Below are 16,301 nucleotides of genomic sequence, written 5' to 3' on the forward strand. Positions count from 1 at the left end.
GTGGAGACCGTGGCGAAGGCGGAAGGAAAAGAGTGCCCCCACGGCACAGGCCCGCCCGCGGATCGATGGGCCCCGATCGAGGGCCAGGCCACCATGGGGGCACCCCCCGGGGCCAGATCGCCCTGTGCCCCCCCCAGGACCCCGGAGCCCGCCCGCGCCGCCTTGTCCCACCAGTAAGAGAGGTGGTTTAATCCACGCCGGCGGGACAGGCATTCTAGCAGCGGGACTTCGGCCCATCCGGGCCGGAGAATCGCTGGGGGGGGGGCCCGCCAACCAGCGCGGCGCGATTCCCGCCCCCCCGAATATCCGGTGCCGGAGAATTCGGCAACCGGCGGGGGCGGGATTCACGCCAGGCCCCGGCGATTCTCCGACCCGGCGGGGGGTTGGAGAATCTCGCCCCAGATCTATAAGTAAAACATTAAAAAACTGTTTATTTCTAACAAGGAAAAATATGAATATATAATAGCAAGAAAGGTACAATGGTTTGCTAACCTAACTATTGCTTAAACCCCGTCCCAACCTCCACCCAGATATATATAAGACAAACATACAGTAAGGGTAGGGAAAGGATTGAAAAGAACAGGGATTAAACGGCGTGAGATGGTTCTTTGCTGCCGAGGTAGCAGTCTTTGTCATCAGTGATCTTCTAATGGTGGTCTTCAACCAGAACCTGCAGGCTGTAGAATGCTCTCTGGAAAGTCACTTTCACTTTTACCAATCTGGGTCTGCACATGGAGAATTCCCCCTCTGAGGTATGTGCAATTCTAGCCTGTGTCTACCAGATCGACTATCAGTCTCACTGAGTTCAACTACAGTTCTCAGAATGAGGGTTTTAAGTAGGCTTTTAAACAGCCCCTCTCCTTGATCTAAACCCTCAGGAAGAATCCAACAGGGGATAGAGGATTTGTAGCACTGGCTTCACAGCTCTTAATCAGGATGTCTACTTGCCCACAGCTCCTCTCCTCTCATAGGTCACTTTCACAGGATAGCTGAAGGCATTTAAATCGGCCGGCCTTTCAAACAAAGCTTTCACACTTTAACGGACCTGGCTGGAGACATTTGAGGCAGAGGTTACTTCCCCATGCTGGCTGGAAGCATTAAACTGCCCAGCCGGGAGCTGATAAAGAGAGACTAGACTGGCTGTATGTTGCTTCCTGGGATTTCACAGAACTGAAAGCAAAATAGAGCTGGCCTGGATTTTCCTTAATCTTCTAGCACCTCTCTGACAAGCTCGTTCAATCCCAAACAAGAACAGAAGATATCCCACAGTTTCAGAGGCACCAATTGGCTGCTTTCCAAGTCCATCAAAATGACATCACAGGCTGTGCCACAGAACAAGGGAACATCTGGGCCAGTACATTAGACCAGGGGTGTTTTCAGTTTGACCAAAGTCTGCAGGTTAAAAGTGAAAACTGCAATGTTGCAGGGACAGGGATTAAAAAGAGAAACACGAAACAGACACAGATTTAACAAGATCATTACAGTATGCTGTCAAGAAATTCCACCAGTATATTTATGGCCGCCACTTCACCATCATCTCGGACCATAAGCTGTTACTTGGGCTTTTCACGAGGATAAACACATTCCTTTGATGGCCTTGGCCAGGGTACAAAGATGGGTATTACTGTTGGCTGTGTATTGTTACACTTTTCAACCCAGGCCAGGTACACAGATTTCAAATGCTGATGTTTTAAGCCGGCTTCCACTTCTACAATATGGTATCTGTGCCTCCCATTCCACAGGAAATCTCCTGGCTCTAAATTTTCTCAACATTCTACCCATTTCGTTGATCCATATCAAGACGTGGACTGACACGGATCCGGTTTTATCGAAGGCAATAAAAGATGGTTCTAACTATCTGCCATTTTCTTAAGCCAGAGCAAGTCAGACCATACAGGGGCAGCACGGTAGCATAGTGGTTAGCACAACTGCTTCGCAGCTCCAGGGTCCCAGGTTCGATTCCCGGCTTGGATCACTGTCTGTGCGGAGTCTGCACGTGTGTGCGTGGGTTTCCTCCGGGTGCTCCGGTTTCCTCCCACAGTCCAAAGATATGCAGGTTAGGTGGATTGGCCATGCTAAATTGCCCTTAGTGTCCAAATTGCCCTTAGTGTTAGGTGGGGTCACTGGGTTATGGGGATAGGGTGGAGGTGTCGGCTTGGGTAGGGTGCTCTTTCCAAGAGCCGGTGCAGATTTGATGGGCCGAATGGCCCCCTTCTGCACTGTAAATTCTATGAAATTCTATTCTATGAAATCTACTTACAGCATAGGGATGAAATTAGCTGTGAAGATGGGTTCTTTTGTATGGGATGGGGGCAAAGTGACAGTGTCACCCACTTCTCCAGCAGTTGCAGCCTGGCCAAACCAAGATGAAGATGTTGATAGGGAGCTATATTTGGTGGCCAGGGGTAGACAAAGAAATACAGAGTGTAGTCAGCCTTTGTGCACATTGAGAGATGCAACAGACCATAGCTAAGGTATATCCTTGGGAGTGGCAAGCTCCAACAGCAACAACGTGCTGAATAATAAAACAAGTCGGTTGTTTTCACCTTGGAATATCATTGGTTGATCTTGTACTGACCTTTGGGAGTGAGGCCCTGGAGCCTGAGCTCTGTGTCGTCATGGTGAGGACAGTGGTGATCCCAAGGCCAACCCGTGCTGGTGCAGCATCCATGTTGATCCAGAAGGAGACCCAGGACAGAATGACGATTAGGAGACTGGGGATGTACATCTGGATAAGGTAATAGCCCATCTGCCTCTCCAAGTGGAATTTGACCTGAATGCAGGTGAATGTGCCTGTGGAGCACAAAGAAACACCATTCAGCAATAGTACAATATAGCTCAACAACACCTCATCGTCAACCAGGTCACACACTGAACCATCTATTCCTCAGTCCATACACTCACTATTTAACCAATGTGGACCCCTTTTTCGGTCTTCCCTTTTGACTGCGGGTAGTGGGGACTGGAGGTTACGTGACGGAAGTTGTAGGACTGTGCGAAGTCAGACCATTCCTGACTGTAAAAGCAAGGACCATTGTCGCTCATTACCGTGAGCGGTATCCCATGCCTGGCGGACGTTTCTTTGCAGGCTTTGATTACCGCCTTCGACGTGAGGTCGGACAGTTTCACCACTTCTGGGTAACTGGAGAAGTATTCTACCAGGAGTACGTAGTCACGCCCCTTGGCATGGAAAAGGTCTACACCGACTTTGGACCACGGAGAGGTCCCGATCTCGTGCTGTTGCAGCGTTTCCTTGGGTTGAGCTGGCTGAAACTTCTGACAGGTAGGGCAGTTGAGGACTGTGTCGGCAATGTCCTGGCTGATGCCCGGCCAATAGACCGCCTCCCGAGCTCTGCGTCGGCATTTCTCGACCCCAAGGTGATCCTCATGGAGTTGGCCCAGAACCATAGCACGCATACTCTGAGGAATTACGATCCTGTCTAGTTTCAGAATGATTCCCTCCACCACCGTCAGGTCGTCTTTTACGTTATAGAACTGGGGACATTGTCCCTTCTGCCAGCACTTGCTGAGGTGCTGCATCACACGCTGCAGCAGGGGATTCTTGGCTGTCTCCTCACGAATTTGGACCACCCGTTCGTCGGAGGCCGGAAGGTTCGAGGCACACAACTGCCCTTGCACTTCTATGTGGCAGATGAAGTCACTTTGTTCACACGGTGTGGTAATGGACCTGGACAGGGCATCTGCAACGATCAGCTCTTCACCTGGCGTGTAGACCAGTTCGAAGTCACAGCGGCGTAGCTTTAGAAGAATAGCTGCAACCGAGGTGTCATGTCGTTTAAATCCTTCTGGATTATGTGGACAAGAGGCCTGTGGTCCGTCTCTACCGTGAATTTCGGCAGGCCATAAACAGAGTCGTGGAACTTGACTATCCCTGTTAGGAGGCCCAGACAGTCCTTCTCAATCTGCGTGTACCGTTGCTCAGTGGGCGTCATGGCCCTGGAGGCATACGCCACTGGAGCCCAGGACGCGGAGTCATCCTGCTGAAGGAGCACCGCCCCAATGCCGTCCTGGCTTGCATCAGTTGATGTCTTGATTTTCTTGGTTGGGTCGAAGAACGCTAGGATCGGGGCTGTCGTGAGTTTTGCTTTCAGCTCGCGCCATTTCTCTTCATGCGTGGGCAGCCACTGGAATTCCATCGACTTTTTGACGAGATGGCGGAGGGCCGTGGTGTGGGATGCCATATTGGGAATGAATTTCCTGTGGAAGTTGACCATTCCGAGAAAGCGGAGGACCGCCTTTTTGTCCTCATGGGGTCTTCATGGCGTTGATCGCCGAGACTTTCTCGGCGTCTGGCCGCACGCCCTGCTGCGAGATGTGGGCACCTAGGAATTTGATCTCCGATTGACCAAATGAGCACTTGGCCCTGGTGAGCTAAAGACTATGTTCATGGATTCTTTGGAATACCTTCTTGAGGCAAGCGATGTGTTCCTGGGGCGTTGTGGACCAGATAATGACATCGTCAACGTATACTCACACCCCTTCGATGCCCTCCATCATCTGCTCCATGATGCGATGAAATACTTTGGCGGCAGATATGATGCCAAAAGGCATCCGGTTGCAGCAGTAGCGACTGAACGGGGTGTTGAACGTGCACAGCTTGTGACTGGACGCGTCCAGCTGTATTTGCCAAAAACCCTTGGCGGCGTCGAGCTTAGTAAAGAATTTGGCATGAGCCATCTCACTGGTCAACTCTTCTCGTTTTGGTATCGGGTAATGCTCCCTCATGATGTTTCGGTTTAGATCCTTAGGGTCAATGCAAATGCGAAGCTCCCCTGACAGCTGCTTGACGCAGCCCATGGAGCTGACCCAATCTGTGGGCTCTGTAACCTTTGACATGGTGCCCTGGTCTTGGAGGCCCTGTAATTGCTGTTCAGACGATCCTTGAGGGGTGCCGGCACCCGGCGAGGTGCATGAATTACAGGGGTGGCGTTCGGCTTGAGCAAGATTTTGTATCGGTGTGGGAGCGTGCCCATTCCGTCGAACACGCTGTGGTACTGCGTGATGATGTCATCTATGTCGGCTTGCAAGTTTCCATTGGGCGAGGCCGTCGGTGGTGATGATGATATGGTGTGGACACGTTGAGCAAGGTTCAGGAGCTTGCAGGCACAAGCACCGAGCAGAGATGCTCTGTCAGGCCCGACGATTTCAAACCGCAACGTCGCCTTGATCGCCTTATTGGATAACCCCAGTTGACAATGGCGTTGCCATTGTAGTCAAGGAGCTGGCAGGCCAGTGGAAGAATGCTTGGCCTGGTGCGGATGGTGTCAAGGTCGGATTTTGAGATGAGGTTCGCCTATGCGCCGGTGTCCAGTTTGAACCGGATGCGAGTCTTGTTCACTGTGAGGACAGCACACCACTCGTCGTTGGGATCCACACTGAGGATCGAGAGGCGTTTCGCCGTTGTGGTGGAAGGCAGCGCATGTGTAGTATTGATGCCCACCCGGTATGGGGACTTGAAGCACTCAGCATCAGGGTCCGTTGGGCTGTCGGGATTGTACTCTGGCATGCCTTGTTTTTTCAAAATATTTTTATTCTCCTCCTTTTTCACATTTTCTCACGCATTTACACCCATCAACAATAAACAACAATCAGCAAGATGTGTCAATCCCCATAATAACAACGATCCCATCCGCCCACCAACCCCCAAACATCAGCCCGCATGTTTACATAAACAAATGACAAAAAGGAATCAGGGATTACCCATAGTCACCCTTAATCTACACAACCCCTCTCCCCCCTCAACCCTCCCACCCACCCCTCCCCCAACTAATGTTCGATGTTATCCAGTTCTTGAAAGTGCATAATAAATAGTGCCCATGATTTGTAGAACCCTTCCGAGCTTCCCCTCAGTTCGAACTTCACCTTCTCAAGGGTCAAGTATTCCAACAGGTCCCCCCCGCCACGCCAGGGCACTGGGAGGAGAGGCTGCTCTCCATCCCAGCAGGATCCGCCTTCGGGCGATCAACGAGGCGAAGGCTATGATATCTGCCTCCGCACCTGATTCCAACCCTGGCTGGTCCGACACCCCGAATATGGCCTCCCGGGGACCCGGGTCCAGTTTCACACGCACCACTTTGGAAATTACCCGAAACACCTCCTTCCAGTACTCCTCTAGCTTTGGACAGGACCAAAACATATGAACGTGATTCGCGCCCCCCCCCCCCCACCCCCCCCCGCAACACTCACACACATCCTCTACTCTTTCAAAAGATTGGCTCATCCTCGCCCTCGTGAGGTGCGCTCTATATACCACCTTTAGCTGTATCAGCCCCAACCTCGCACAAGAGGTGGAGGCATTCACTCTCCGGAGCACCTCACACCAGACTGCCTCCTCTATAACCTCTCCCAGCTCTTCCTCCCACTTTGCTTTGATCCCTTCCAGTGGTGCCTTATTCTCCTCCAAAATAGCTCCGTACACCGCTGCCACTGCCTCCTTCTCCAGTCCCCTTGTCGTCAACACCTCCTCCAGCAATGTGGAGGCCGGTTCCTCCGGGAAGCTCTGTATCTCCTTCCTGGCAAAATCCCAAACCTGCATGTACCTAAACACTTCTCCCTGCTGTAGCCCATACTTCGCTTCCAGCTCCCTCAATCCTGCAAACCGACCCCGAAGAAACAAATCTTTTAGCGTCTTATTCCCCCTCTCTTCCCATTTCCGAAAACTTCCATCCCACCTCCCTGGCTCAAATCTGTGGTTCCCCCGAATCAGCATTTCCCTTGACCCTACCCCCAACTCGAAGTGTTGGCGAAACTGCCTCCAGATTTTCAATGAAGCTATTATTACCGGACTCCCTGAATATCTCCCCAGAGCTATCGGGAGCGGCGCGGTAGCTGGTGCCTTCAACCCCGACCCCCTGCACAAACTCTCCTCCATTCTGACCCACTGAGAATCAACCCCTCTGACCCAGCTCCACACTTTCTCCACATTCGCCGCCCAGTAGTAGTACAACAGGTTCGGGAGACCCAAACCCCCTGCCTACCTTCCCCTCTGGAGCAGCACTTTTCTCACTCTGGCCACCTTCCCGTCCCATATGAATGAGGTAATCTTTCCCTCAATCTCCCTGAAAAAAGACTTTGGCAGGAAAATCGGTAGGCATTGAAATATAAACAGGAATCGCGGCAACACATTCATTTTAACCGCCTGTACCCGACCCGCCAGTGACAGAGGGAGGCCACCCCACCTTGCCAGATCAGCTTTCACTCTCCCCACCAAACTAGTGATGTTGTACCTGCGAAGCCTCCCCCACTCCCGGGCAACCTGCACCTCCAGATACCTAAAATGAGTCCCTGCCCTATGGAATGGCAGCCCCCCCACCCCTGCCCCCACCCCCGGCCGAGACACCACAAAAGGGCAGCACGGTAGTATTGTGGATAGCACAATTGCTTCACAGCTCCAGGGTCCCAGGTTCGATTTCCGGCTTGGGTCACTGTCTGTGCGGAGTCTGCACATCCTCCCCGTGTGTGCGTGGGTTTCCTCCGGGTGTTCTGGTTTCCTCCCACAGTCCAAAGATGTGCAGGTTGGGTGGATTGGCCATGATAAATTGCCCTTAGTGTCCAAAAGTGCCCTTAGTGTTGGGTGGGGTTACTGGGTTATGGGGGTAGGGTTCAGGTGTTGACCTTGGGTAGGGTGCTCTTTCCAAGAGCCGGTGCAGACTCGATGGGCCGAATGGCCTCCTTCTGCATTGTAAATTCTATGATAAACTATGAAAATACTCACTCTTGTCCAGGTTGAGCTTGTACCCCGAGAAAGGCCCAAATACCCGCAATAGCTCCAATATTCCTTCTATCGACGCACTCGGTTCCGGCACATACAGCAGCAAGTCGTCAGCATATAAGGACACCCTATGCTCTATCCCCCCCGCACTATTCCTTTCCATGCTCCCGAACTTCTCAATGCGATGGCCAGCGGTTCAATCGCGAGTGCAAACAGCAGGGGGGACATAGGACATCCTTGTCTAGTCCCACGGTGGAGAGAGAAATATCTCGAACTGATATTATTTGTGCGGACACTCGCCTTCGGCTCCTTATATAATAGCTTTACCCAGTTCACAAACCTTGGCCCTATCCCAAACCGCTCTAACACTGCCATCAGGTACCCCCATTCTACCCGATCAAACACCTTCTCGGCGTCCAATGCCACAACTACCTCTGTTTCCTTCCCTTCCGCCGGTGCCATAACGACGTTCAAAACCCTCTTCATGTTCGAAAACAGCTGCCTCCCTTTCACGAACCTCGTCTAATCGTCCCCTATCGCCTTCGGGAGGCACTCCTCCAGCCTACCCGCCAGTACCTTCGCCAACACTTTTGCGTCCACATTCAGAAGTGATATGGGCCGATACGACCCACACTCCGTTGGATCCTTATCTTTTTTTAGCAACAGTGAAATCAATGCCTGCCCCAAGGTTTGCGGCAACACCCTATCGCCTCCTCAAACATCCCTACCATCAGGAGTGCCAACCTGTCCTTGAATTTTTCATAATATTCCACCGGAAACCCATCCGGCCCTGCCACCTTCCCCGACTGCTTCCTCCCAATCACATCCTTTATCTCCTGCTCCACTATTGCTCCTTCTAATGTAGCCCTGTCCCCCTCCCCTAGCCTCGGGTACTCCAACCCATCTAGAAATTCCTGCATCTCATGGTCTCCCCCGGGTGGCTCTGACTTGTACAACCTCTCATAAAACTCCTCAAAAACCTTGTTAATCAGCACTGGAGCCACCACCAACTTCCCTGCCCTATCCCTCACCTGAAGAATTTCCCTTGCCGCTGCCTCCCTCTGGAGCTGACCTGCTAACATACGCCTCTTGATTTGCACCCCTTGCTCATCTCAGTTGGTGCACCACCTTCCTGGTGGACAGTCGGTCGAAGCTCGCCTGTAGTTCCTTCCTCTTTTCCAGCTTCGCCGGGTCCCCATCCTCTGCATACCTCCTATCTACCTCCAGCATCTCATCTATTACCCTCTGCCGCTCTAACCTCTCCTCTTTGTCCACCCTGGCCTTAAACAAAATTACCTCACCCCTCACCAGCCTCCCAGACGACTGCCTTCGACACCTCACCCGTACAATTGAAACCTACATATTCCTTAATTACCTTTTCAATTTTCTCACAGAACACTTGGTTCCCCAAAAGCCCCACATCCAGTTTCCACCCCAGTCTATGCACTACCCCCTTCTCCAGCACCATATCCACCCAATGTGGAGCGTGATCTGACACTGCAATTGCAGAGTATTCCGACCCCTTGACTCCAGCCAGCAAAGCCTACCCCACCACAAAAAAGTCGATCCGCGAGTATACCTTATGGACCTCTGAGAAAAACGAGTACTCCCGTTCCCTTGGGTGTAGGAACCGCCAAGGGTCCACCCCTCCCATTTCCACCATTAGCCCAGCCAGCGCCTTCGCCCCCCCTGATGGGACCAGCGAGCGCGGCCGTGATCTGTCCAACCTTGGCTCCTGCACCAAGTTCCAGTCCCCCCCCCACAATCAGCTCATGCGTGTCTAAGTCTGGAATAGCCCCAAGCACCTTCCTCGCGAATCCCACATCGTCCCAATTGGGACCGTATACACTTAACAGCGCCACTAATCTCCCCTCCAGCGCCCCTGCCACAATCACATATCTACCCCCTGATCTGCCACCACCTTCTCCATCTGGAAGCGTACACTTTTGCTGACCAACACCGCTACCCCTCGAGCCCTTCCATCAAATCCGGAGTGAAACACTTGGCTAACCCAGCCCTTTTTAAGTCTTACCTGGTCCTTCACCCTCAAGTGAGTCTCCTGCAGCATTGCTACATCGGCTTTCAAACTTTTAAGATGTGCAAGCACCCTTGACCTCTTGACCGGACCTCCTAGCCCTCTCACGTTCCACGTGACTATCCTTACTGGGGGTCTCTCACCCTCCCCCCGCCTTTGTTATCCACCATCACCATACCACCGGGCCCTGCCCCATAAGCCTGACCCGCCCCTGTCCATTGTTAACATCGAACCCCTTCCCCCCCCTCCCAAGAACCCCCCCTACAAAAACATCTCCCAACATCCATCCCTCCACCCCCTCTCGCTCGCCTCGTAGCCCCATTGAAGCCTGCTATCCAGGTTCCAACGTCCGCAGCCCTCCTCTCACCTCACCCCCTTTCACTAACTGAATATAGTTAGCTAGCGCGGGTGTCTCCCCCCGCCAAAACCTCTCACCCCTTCCACCCAGTCCCAGAGAAAGAAACACCAAAACAAACCCAACAGCACGGTAGCATTGTGGATAGCACAATTGCTTCACAGCTCCAGGGTCCCAGGTTCGATTCTGGCTTGGGTCACTGTCTGTGCGGAGTCTGCACATCCTCCCCGTGTGTACGTGGGTTTCCTCCGGGTGCTCCGGTTTCCACCCACAGTCCAAAGGTTAGGTGGATTGGCCATGATAAATTGCCCTTAGTGTCCAAAATTGCCCTTAGTGTTGGGTGGGGTTACTGGGTTATGGGGATAGGGTGGAGGTGTTGACCTTGGGTAGGGTGCTCTTTCCAAGAGCCGGTGCAGACTCGATGGGCCGAATGGCCTCCTTCTGCACTTTAAGTTCTATGATAAACTATGATAATCCAACCCCAACAATTCACTAACATAACACTTAACCGTCGCAACACAGAATACCATTAACTTGAACTCTGTAACAATGCAAAGAGAAGTAAATTTCAATACAAATCAGTAAAAAGAAAATTGTAGCATTTATACATTTTCCAGCCGCTCAAACAGTCTCTCTTCCAGTTCTGCTCTTCACGTCTGTCCCAAGCCTTCTGCCCTCACGAACGCCTCAGCCGCCTCCGCTGTCTCAAAATAAAAGTCTTTGGCATTATATGTTACTCTCAACTTCGCCGGGTACACCACACCAAATCGCACCCCCTTCTTGTACAAAGCCGCCTTCACTCGCCCAAACGCCGCTCGTCTTTTTGCCAACTCCACCGTCAAGTCCTGGGAGATCCGAACCGCAGTACCATCCCACTGCACCTCACGCTTCTGCTTCGCCCAGCTTAATACTTTCTCCTTCATGCAAAACTTATGGAAGCAGATAATTACTGCCATTGGCGGCTTGTTCACTTTGGGCTTCGGCCTTAATGACCGATAAACTCGGTCTAGCTCGTACAGGGTGTGGCTCCCATCCTCCCCCATCAGCTCCGCCAACTTCTTAGCGAAGTATTGCGTTGGCCTTGGGCCCTCTGTCCCTTCGGGCAAGCCCACAATTCTCAAATTGTGCCGCCTTGAGCGGTTTTCCAAGTCTTCCAGCTTTGCTCGGAGTCCTCTGTTAACCTCCACCACCCTCTGTAGCTCGTCTCCCATAGAGGTGAGCTGGTCGCTGTGTCGTGTCACGGCCTCCTCCACCTCCTTCATCTTCTCGCCCTGCTCTCTCACCTCGGCCGATGCCTTTGCCACCTCCACCCTCATCGGGCCGATGCCTTTGCCACCTCCACCCTCATCGGGCCGATTGCCTCCACCAATGACCTCAACACGACCGCAGTCTCTTTCCTCAAGGCCTCCATGTGCCTCACAAACTGTTTTTCCAGCTCCACCGCCATCACCTCGGTCATCCTTTCCACCGTAAGTAGTGTGGCCCCGCCTTGCAGTTCGGCTTCCGCCATCCTGTCAACACTTTTGCTCGTCTTCTCCTTCGGCGGCGAACCCGCGTTTCCTCCTTTCTTCGACGCTGCTCTTCGCATCCTTTAGCGGCTTATTCTTTTTTATCTTCTTTCTTTTCTCCTCTCTCCCCCTTCACCCTCCTGTCCTTCATCAATCTGACTTATTCTTTTTTGGAAAAAAAAAGGGGAGAGAAAAGAAAAACTTTCACCAAACTTCCTTAAACCTTCTTTCTTTCTCCTCTGCATTCTCCCAGAGCTCCCCTGGGACCAGGCTTCAGCCTTCTTTCTTCCTCCTAAGAGGGAGTCATCTGACGTGGAGCACCCTCCCTACATGGTGCCCTGGCCTCGATCCTGCCGCCTCGGCCGCCTCGGCCTCCTCGTAGCACCGCCCCCGCTGCTCTGACCTCGACGCCGTGCCGGGCCCAGTGCCTCAGCCCCCGCCGCCCGACACCCACGCGGGGTTCTTCGCCGGTTTTTAAACTGGCCCCACTGGCTGCTCGTGACGGCCCCGAGGGCCGTCGATAGTCGGGGGCTACGTGAAGACTCGGAGATTTCCCCGAAATCGCCGCGGATCGCGGCCACCGGCGGGAGCTCTTGTTGCTGCAGCCGCCCCAGTATTGAGCGGACACGTCTGTGCCGCAGCTGGGATCGCTGGCCGCTGAGCGGTGGAGCAGCTCTGCAAAGGGCTGCGTAGTGACCAAGCTTGCCACACTGTAGACACCGGCGTCCTTTTGCCGGACATTGCCGCTTTAAGTGGGCGGAGCCACAATTCGGACATGTCATGACGCCGACGTCAGCGCGTTCCGTGCGCCATCACGCATCTGCAGTTCGGTCGGTCGACGTACGCACCTGTGCAGTCGGATTATCGGGCTCGTCGTCCACTTGGTCGTGGCGCGCGTGCGCAGGGGCCCAGGAAAAGTGCGCAAAATGGCCACTTTCCTCGATGCTCAGGCCCTGCGTTTGTGCAATGGCCTGCACCCGTTCCGCCTCGTGGGAGGCCAGCTTCGCAGTTTCTGCCGCCCTGATGCGGGAGTAACGATTCTTAGCATGCTCATGGACAACGCACGTCTCGATAGCGACTGAGAGGGTCAACTGTTTGACTTTCAGGATCTGCTGCCGAAGGGAGTCGGAGTGGACCCCGAAAACGATCTGATCCCGGATCATGGAATCAGCCGTCAAGTCATAGTTACATGACTGCGCTAGGATGTGGAGATGGGTGACGAAGGACTGAAAAGGTTCATCCTTACCCTGAAGCCTCTGCTGGAAAATGTACCGTTCAAAGCTCTCATTCACCTCAATGTCGCAGTGGCTGTCAAACTTCAGCAGGACTGTTTTGAATTTCATTTTGTCTTCACCGTCAGCGAACGTGAGGGAGTTGTAGATGTGGACGGCGTGATCCCCCGCGGTGGAGAGAAATAGCGCGATCTTCCTGGCATCCGATGCTGCTTCGAGGTCGGAGGCCTCGATGTACCAGAGGAACTGTTGCTTGAAGAGCTTCCAATTTGCACCGAGGTTGCCGGAGATGCGGAGCTGCGGAGGAGGCTGGAGGTTTTCCATGTCACCGGATGGCTGCTTGCTGGTCAATGCTGATTCACTCGAGTTAGGTCCGTCAATTTTCAGTATCACTCTGGTACCATGATGTGTTAGGCAGGTCGGTTCGGTGTGGACTGCACTTGATGCAGCGATGCGAGAAACAGACGTCTAACACTGGAGAAGATCCAACATAGTTTTATTGACCGATAGAACTAACATACATATTTAACTGTGGGTCGACACTACACTGAACTGACTGGAGACCTTGTACTAGCCTGACCAGACTTACTAGCTACCGCATGGTATTTGCACTGTGCTAGCTCGTGGACTCTGACTGTCTCAGTGGCTGGGTCCCGAGAGAGCGGGAAACCTAGTGCCCTCTGGCTTTATAGTGGTAGTGCCCTGTCTGGTGATTGGCTGCACTGTGCTGTGTGCTTACTGGTCATCCTTTGTGTCAATCACTGCCTGTCTGCATCTCATTATATACATGAATGGATATTATGACAGGGGCTTTTCACAGTAACTTCATTGAAGCCTACTTGTGACAATAAGCGATTTTCATTTCACTTCATTTCATTTCAATTCAATTATTTTCTTCCTTATTTATAGCCTACATTGTGCCCATTGAGGGAGAGAGTGGGGGTGACAGATTTGGCCGGAAATTGAAGGGAAAGTTTAACAAGGTGGAACGCCAGGAGTGGAGCCTCGCTGGATAGGAATGTGACTCTAAGTGTGGAATCAAGAAAGCAGCTCATCCAGCAGAGAGCAGCAGCTGGGAATTCAGGCCCAGATCTCATGAGGTGGGATTCTTCGGAAACCGGCGGGGCGGGCAACTCCGGCGGGAAGGAGTGGCGTGAACCACTCCGACGTCGGGCCACCCTGAAGGTGCGGAATCCTCCGCACCTTCAGGGGCTAGGCCGGCGCCGTAGTGGTTTGCGCTGCGCCAGCCGGCGCAGAAGGGGCTTGGCGCCACGCCAACTGTTGCCAAAGGGCCTCCACCAGCCGGCGCGAGTTGGCGCATGCGCGGGACCGCCAGCGTGTGCTGGTGTCATCCCAGCGCATGCACAGGGGGGGTTTCATCTCCGCGCCAGCCATCGCGGACCAGCATACCAGCCGGCGCGGAGGAATAGAGTGCCCCCACGGCACAGGCCCTCCCGCAATCGGTGGGCCCTGATCGTGGGCCAGGCTACCCTAGGTGCGCGACCCGGGGCCTGATCCCCCCGAAAACCCTGGACGCCGCCCGCAGAGCCAGGTCCCGCCGGTAAGTACCAGCTCTAATTTATGCCGGCGGGAGAGGCCTAAAACGGGCGGCCGCTCGGCCCATCACGGGCCGTGGAATTCGGGTGGCCCTGGGGCCCATAGTGTCGTGCCGGTCCTCGCCATTCTCCGAGGCGGGCGGCGCGATTCAGGTCAGCGGGATTTTTGGGGGGCCGGAGAATTCGGCAGCCGGCGGGGGTGGGATTCATGCCGACCCCTGGTGATTCTCCGACCCGGTGGGGGGTCGGCGAATCCCGCCCCATCTTGATTTTCCTTCCACTACAATGAACGGACAGTAACTGGCATGAGAACCTTTCCATTTTCCAACCTGCTCTCCCTGTGTGTAACACTCCAGCCCAGGAACTCCGCATTGTTGGATCTGCTCATATAACATTATGGGTCCAACCCTTTCTCTTCGACTCCCATCCAATCGACTCCACTCCAGGTGTGTAGCCTGAATAAACTGTCCATTCATTTGTGCCATTCCCAGCTTCAATATTTAGGCTCGCTTCCTCTGAATTGACACTGCAGGATCATTTCTCAGTATCCACCAATGCCTTGATAAGAATATTCCATTGCTGAAGTACAATGAATGGAATTGAGGTGTAGAGGGAGTTATTTAACTTGTTAAATCTTATCCAAGGCAGCAGTGGTAAAAAGGTACCCCAAGGTTGACATTTTCTGTTGGATATTGGGTTTGTGGAGAAAAGAGTTAAAGGCATTTGGTAAACATGATTCTGAGGAAGCGGAATGAACCCTGACACAAACAGGGCCGGGCCGAATGGACTGCTTCCATCTTGTGACTGCTCTCTTTTCATTTTGACTTATGAGGAGATGGTGGTGAAGTGGCAATGTCACTAACTAGCCATCCAGAGGCCCAGGGGAAAGGTCTACAAACAAATCTCACCACGGCAGCTGGTGGAACGCGAATTTGATTAATAAATCTGGATTGTAAAGTCATTCTCTGTCTTCCTTTGTAAAGTTATTCAAATTAAGGAGCAATTTAGCACGGCCAATCTACCTACCCTGCCCATCTTTGGGTTGTGGGGGTGAGACCCATGCAGACACGCGTCTCGGTAATATTGACCATAAAACTATCAACGATTGTTGTTAAGAGCCCATCTTGTCCACTAATGTTCTTTTCGGGAAGAAAATCTGCCTATGACTGAGATGAGGGGAGCGAAGGCACGGTAGCTAAATTTGCTGACAACACAAAGAAAAGTAGGAAAATATATTGTGAAGAAGGCATAAAGATATAGATAGGTTGAGTGAGTCGGCAAAAATTTGGCAGATGGAATATAATGTGGGGAAAATATGAAGTTGTTCACTTTGGCAGGAAGAATAATAAAGCAGAATATTAATGAAATGGGGAACGGCTGCTGAATGTCGAGTGCAGAGGGATCTAGGTGTTCTAGCGCATGAGTCACAAAAAGCTAGTATGCTGGTACAGCAAGTAATCAAAAAGGCTAATGGAATGCTATGCTTCATTACGAGAGGAATTGAACCTAAAAATAAGGGTGTTGTGTTCCAGTCACACACGGCATTGGTGAGACTGTGTGCAATTTTTATCTCCTTATTTCAGGAAGGATGTAAATACATTGGAGGTGGTTCAGAGGACGTTTACTAGATTGATACCTGGAATTAGTGGGTTGTCTTATGAGGATAGGTTGGAAAGGCTGGGCTTTTTTCCACTGGAGTTTAGAAGAGTGAGGGGTGAATTGATTGAAGTTCATAAGATCCTGAACGGTATCCACAAGGTGTGCGTGGAAAGGATGTTTCAAAGAACAACAAAGAACAAAGAAAAGTACAGCACAGGAACAGGCCCTTCGGCCCTCCAGGCCTGCACCGACCATGCTGCCCGTCTAAACTAAAATCTTCTACA

The 16,301-nt window shown here is 52.5% G+C and overlaps 1 protein-coding gene across 1 annotated transcript in view; it reads right to left on the minus strand.

The window, feature by feature from the left end:
* LOC140420874 (glycine receptor subunit alpha-4-like) overlaps positions 1-16,301 on the minus strand; it is a 164,110-nt gene that overhangs the window by 19,665 nt on the left and 128,144 nt on the right. The window contains exon 7 of the mRNA XM_072504973.1: positions 2,579-2,793. Within this exon, the coding sequence (XP_072361074.1) occupies positions 2,579-2,793 (215 nt within the window). The remainder of the gene's footprint in view (positions 1-2,578; positions 2,794-16,301) is intronic.

Source organism: Scyliorhinus torazame, chromosome 5 (genome assembly GCF_047496885.1).
Source record: "Scyliorhinus torazame isolate Kashiwa2021f chromosome 5, sScyTor2.1, whole genome shotgun sequence".
Lineage (NCBI taxonomy): Eukaryota > Metazoa > Chordata > Chondrichthyes > Carcharhiniformes > Scyliorhinidae > Scyliorhinus > Scyliorhinus torazame.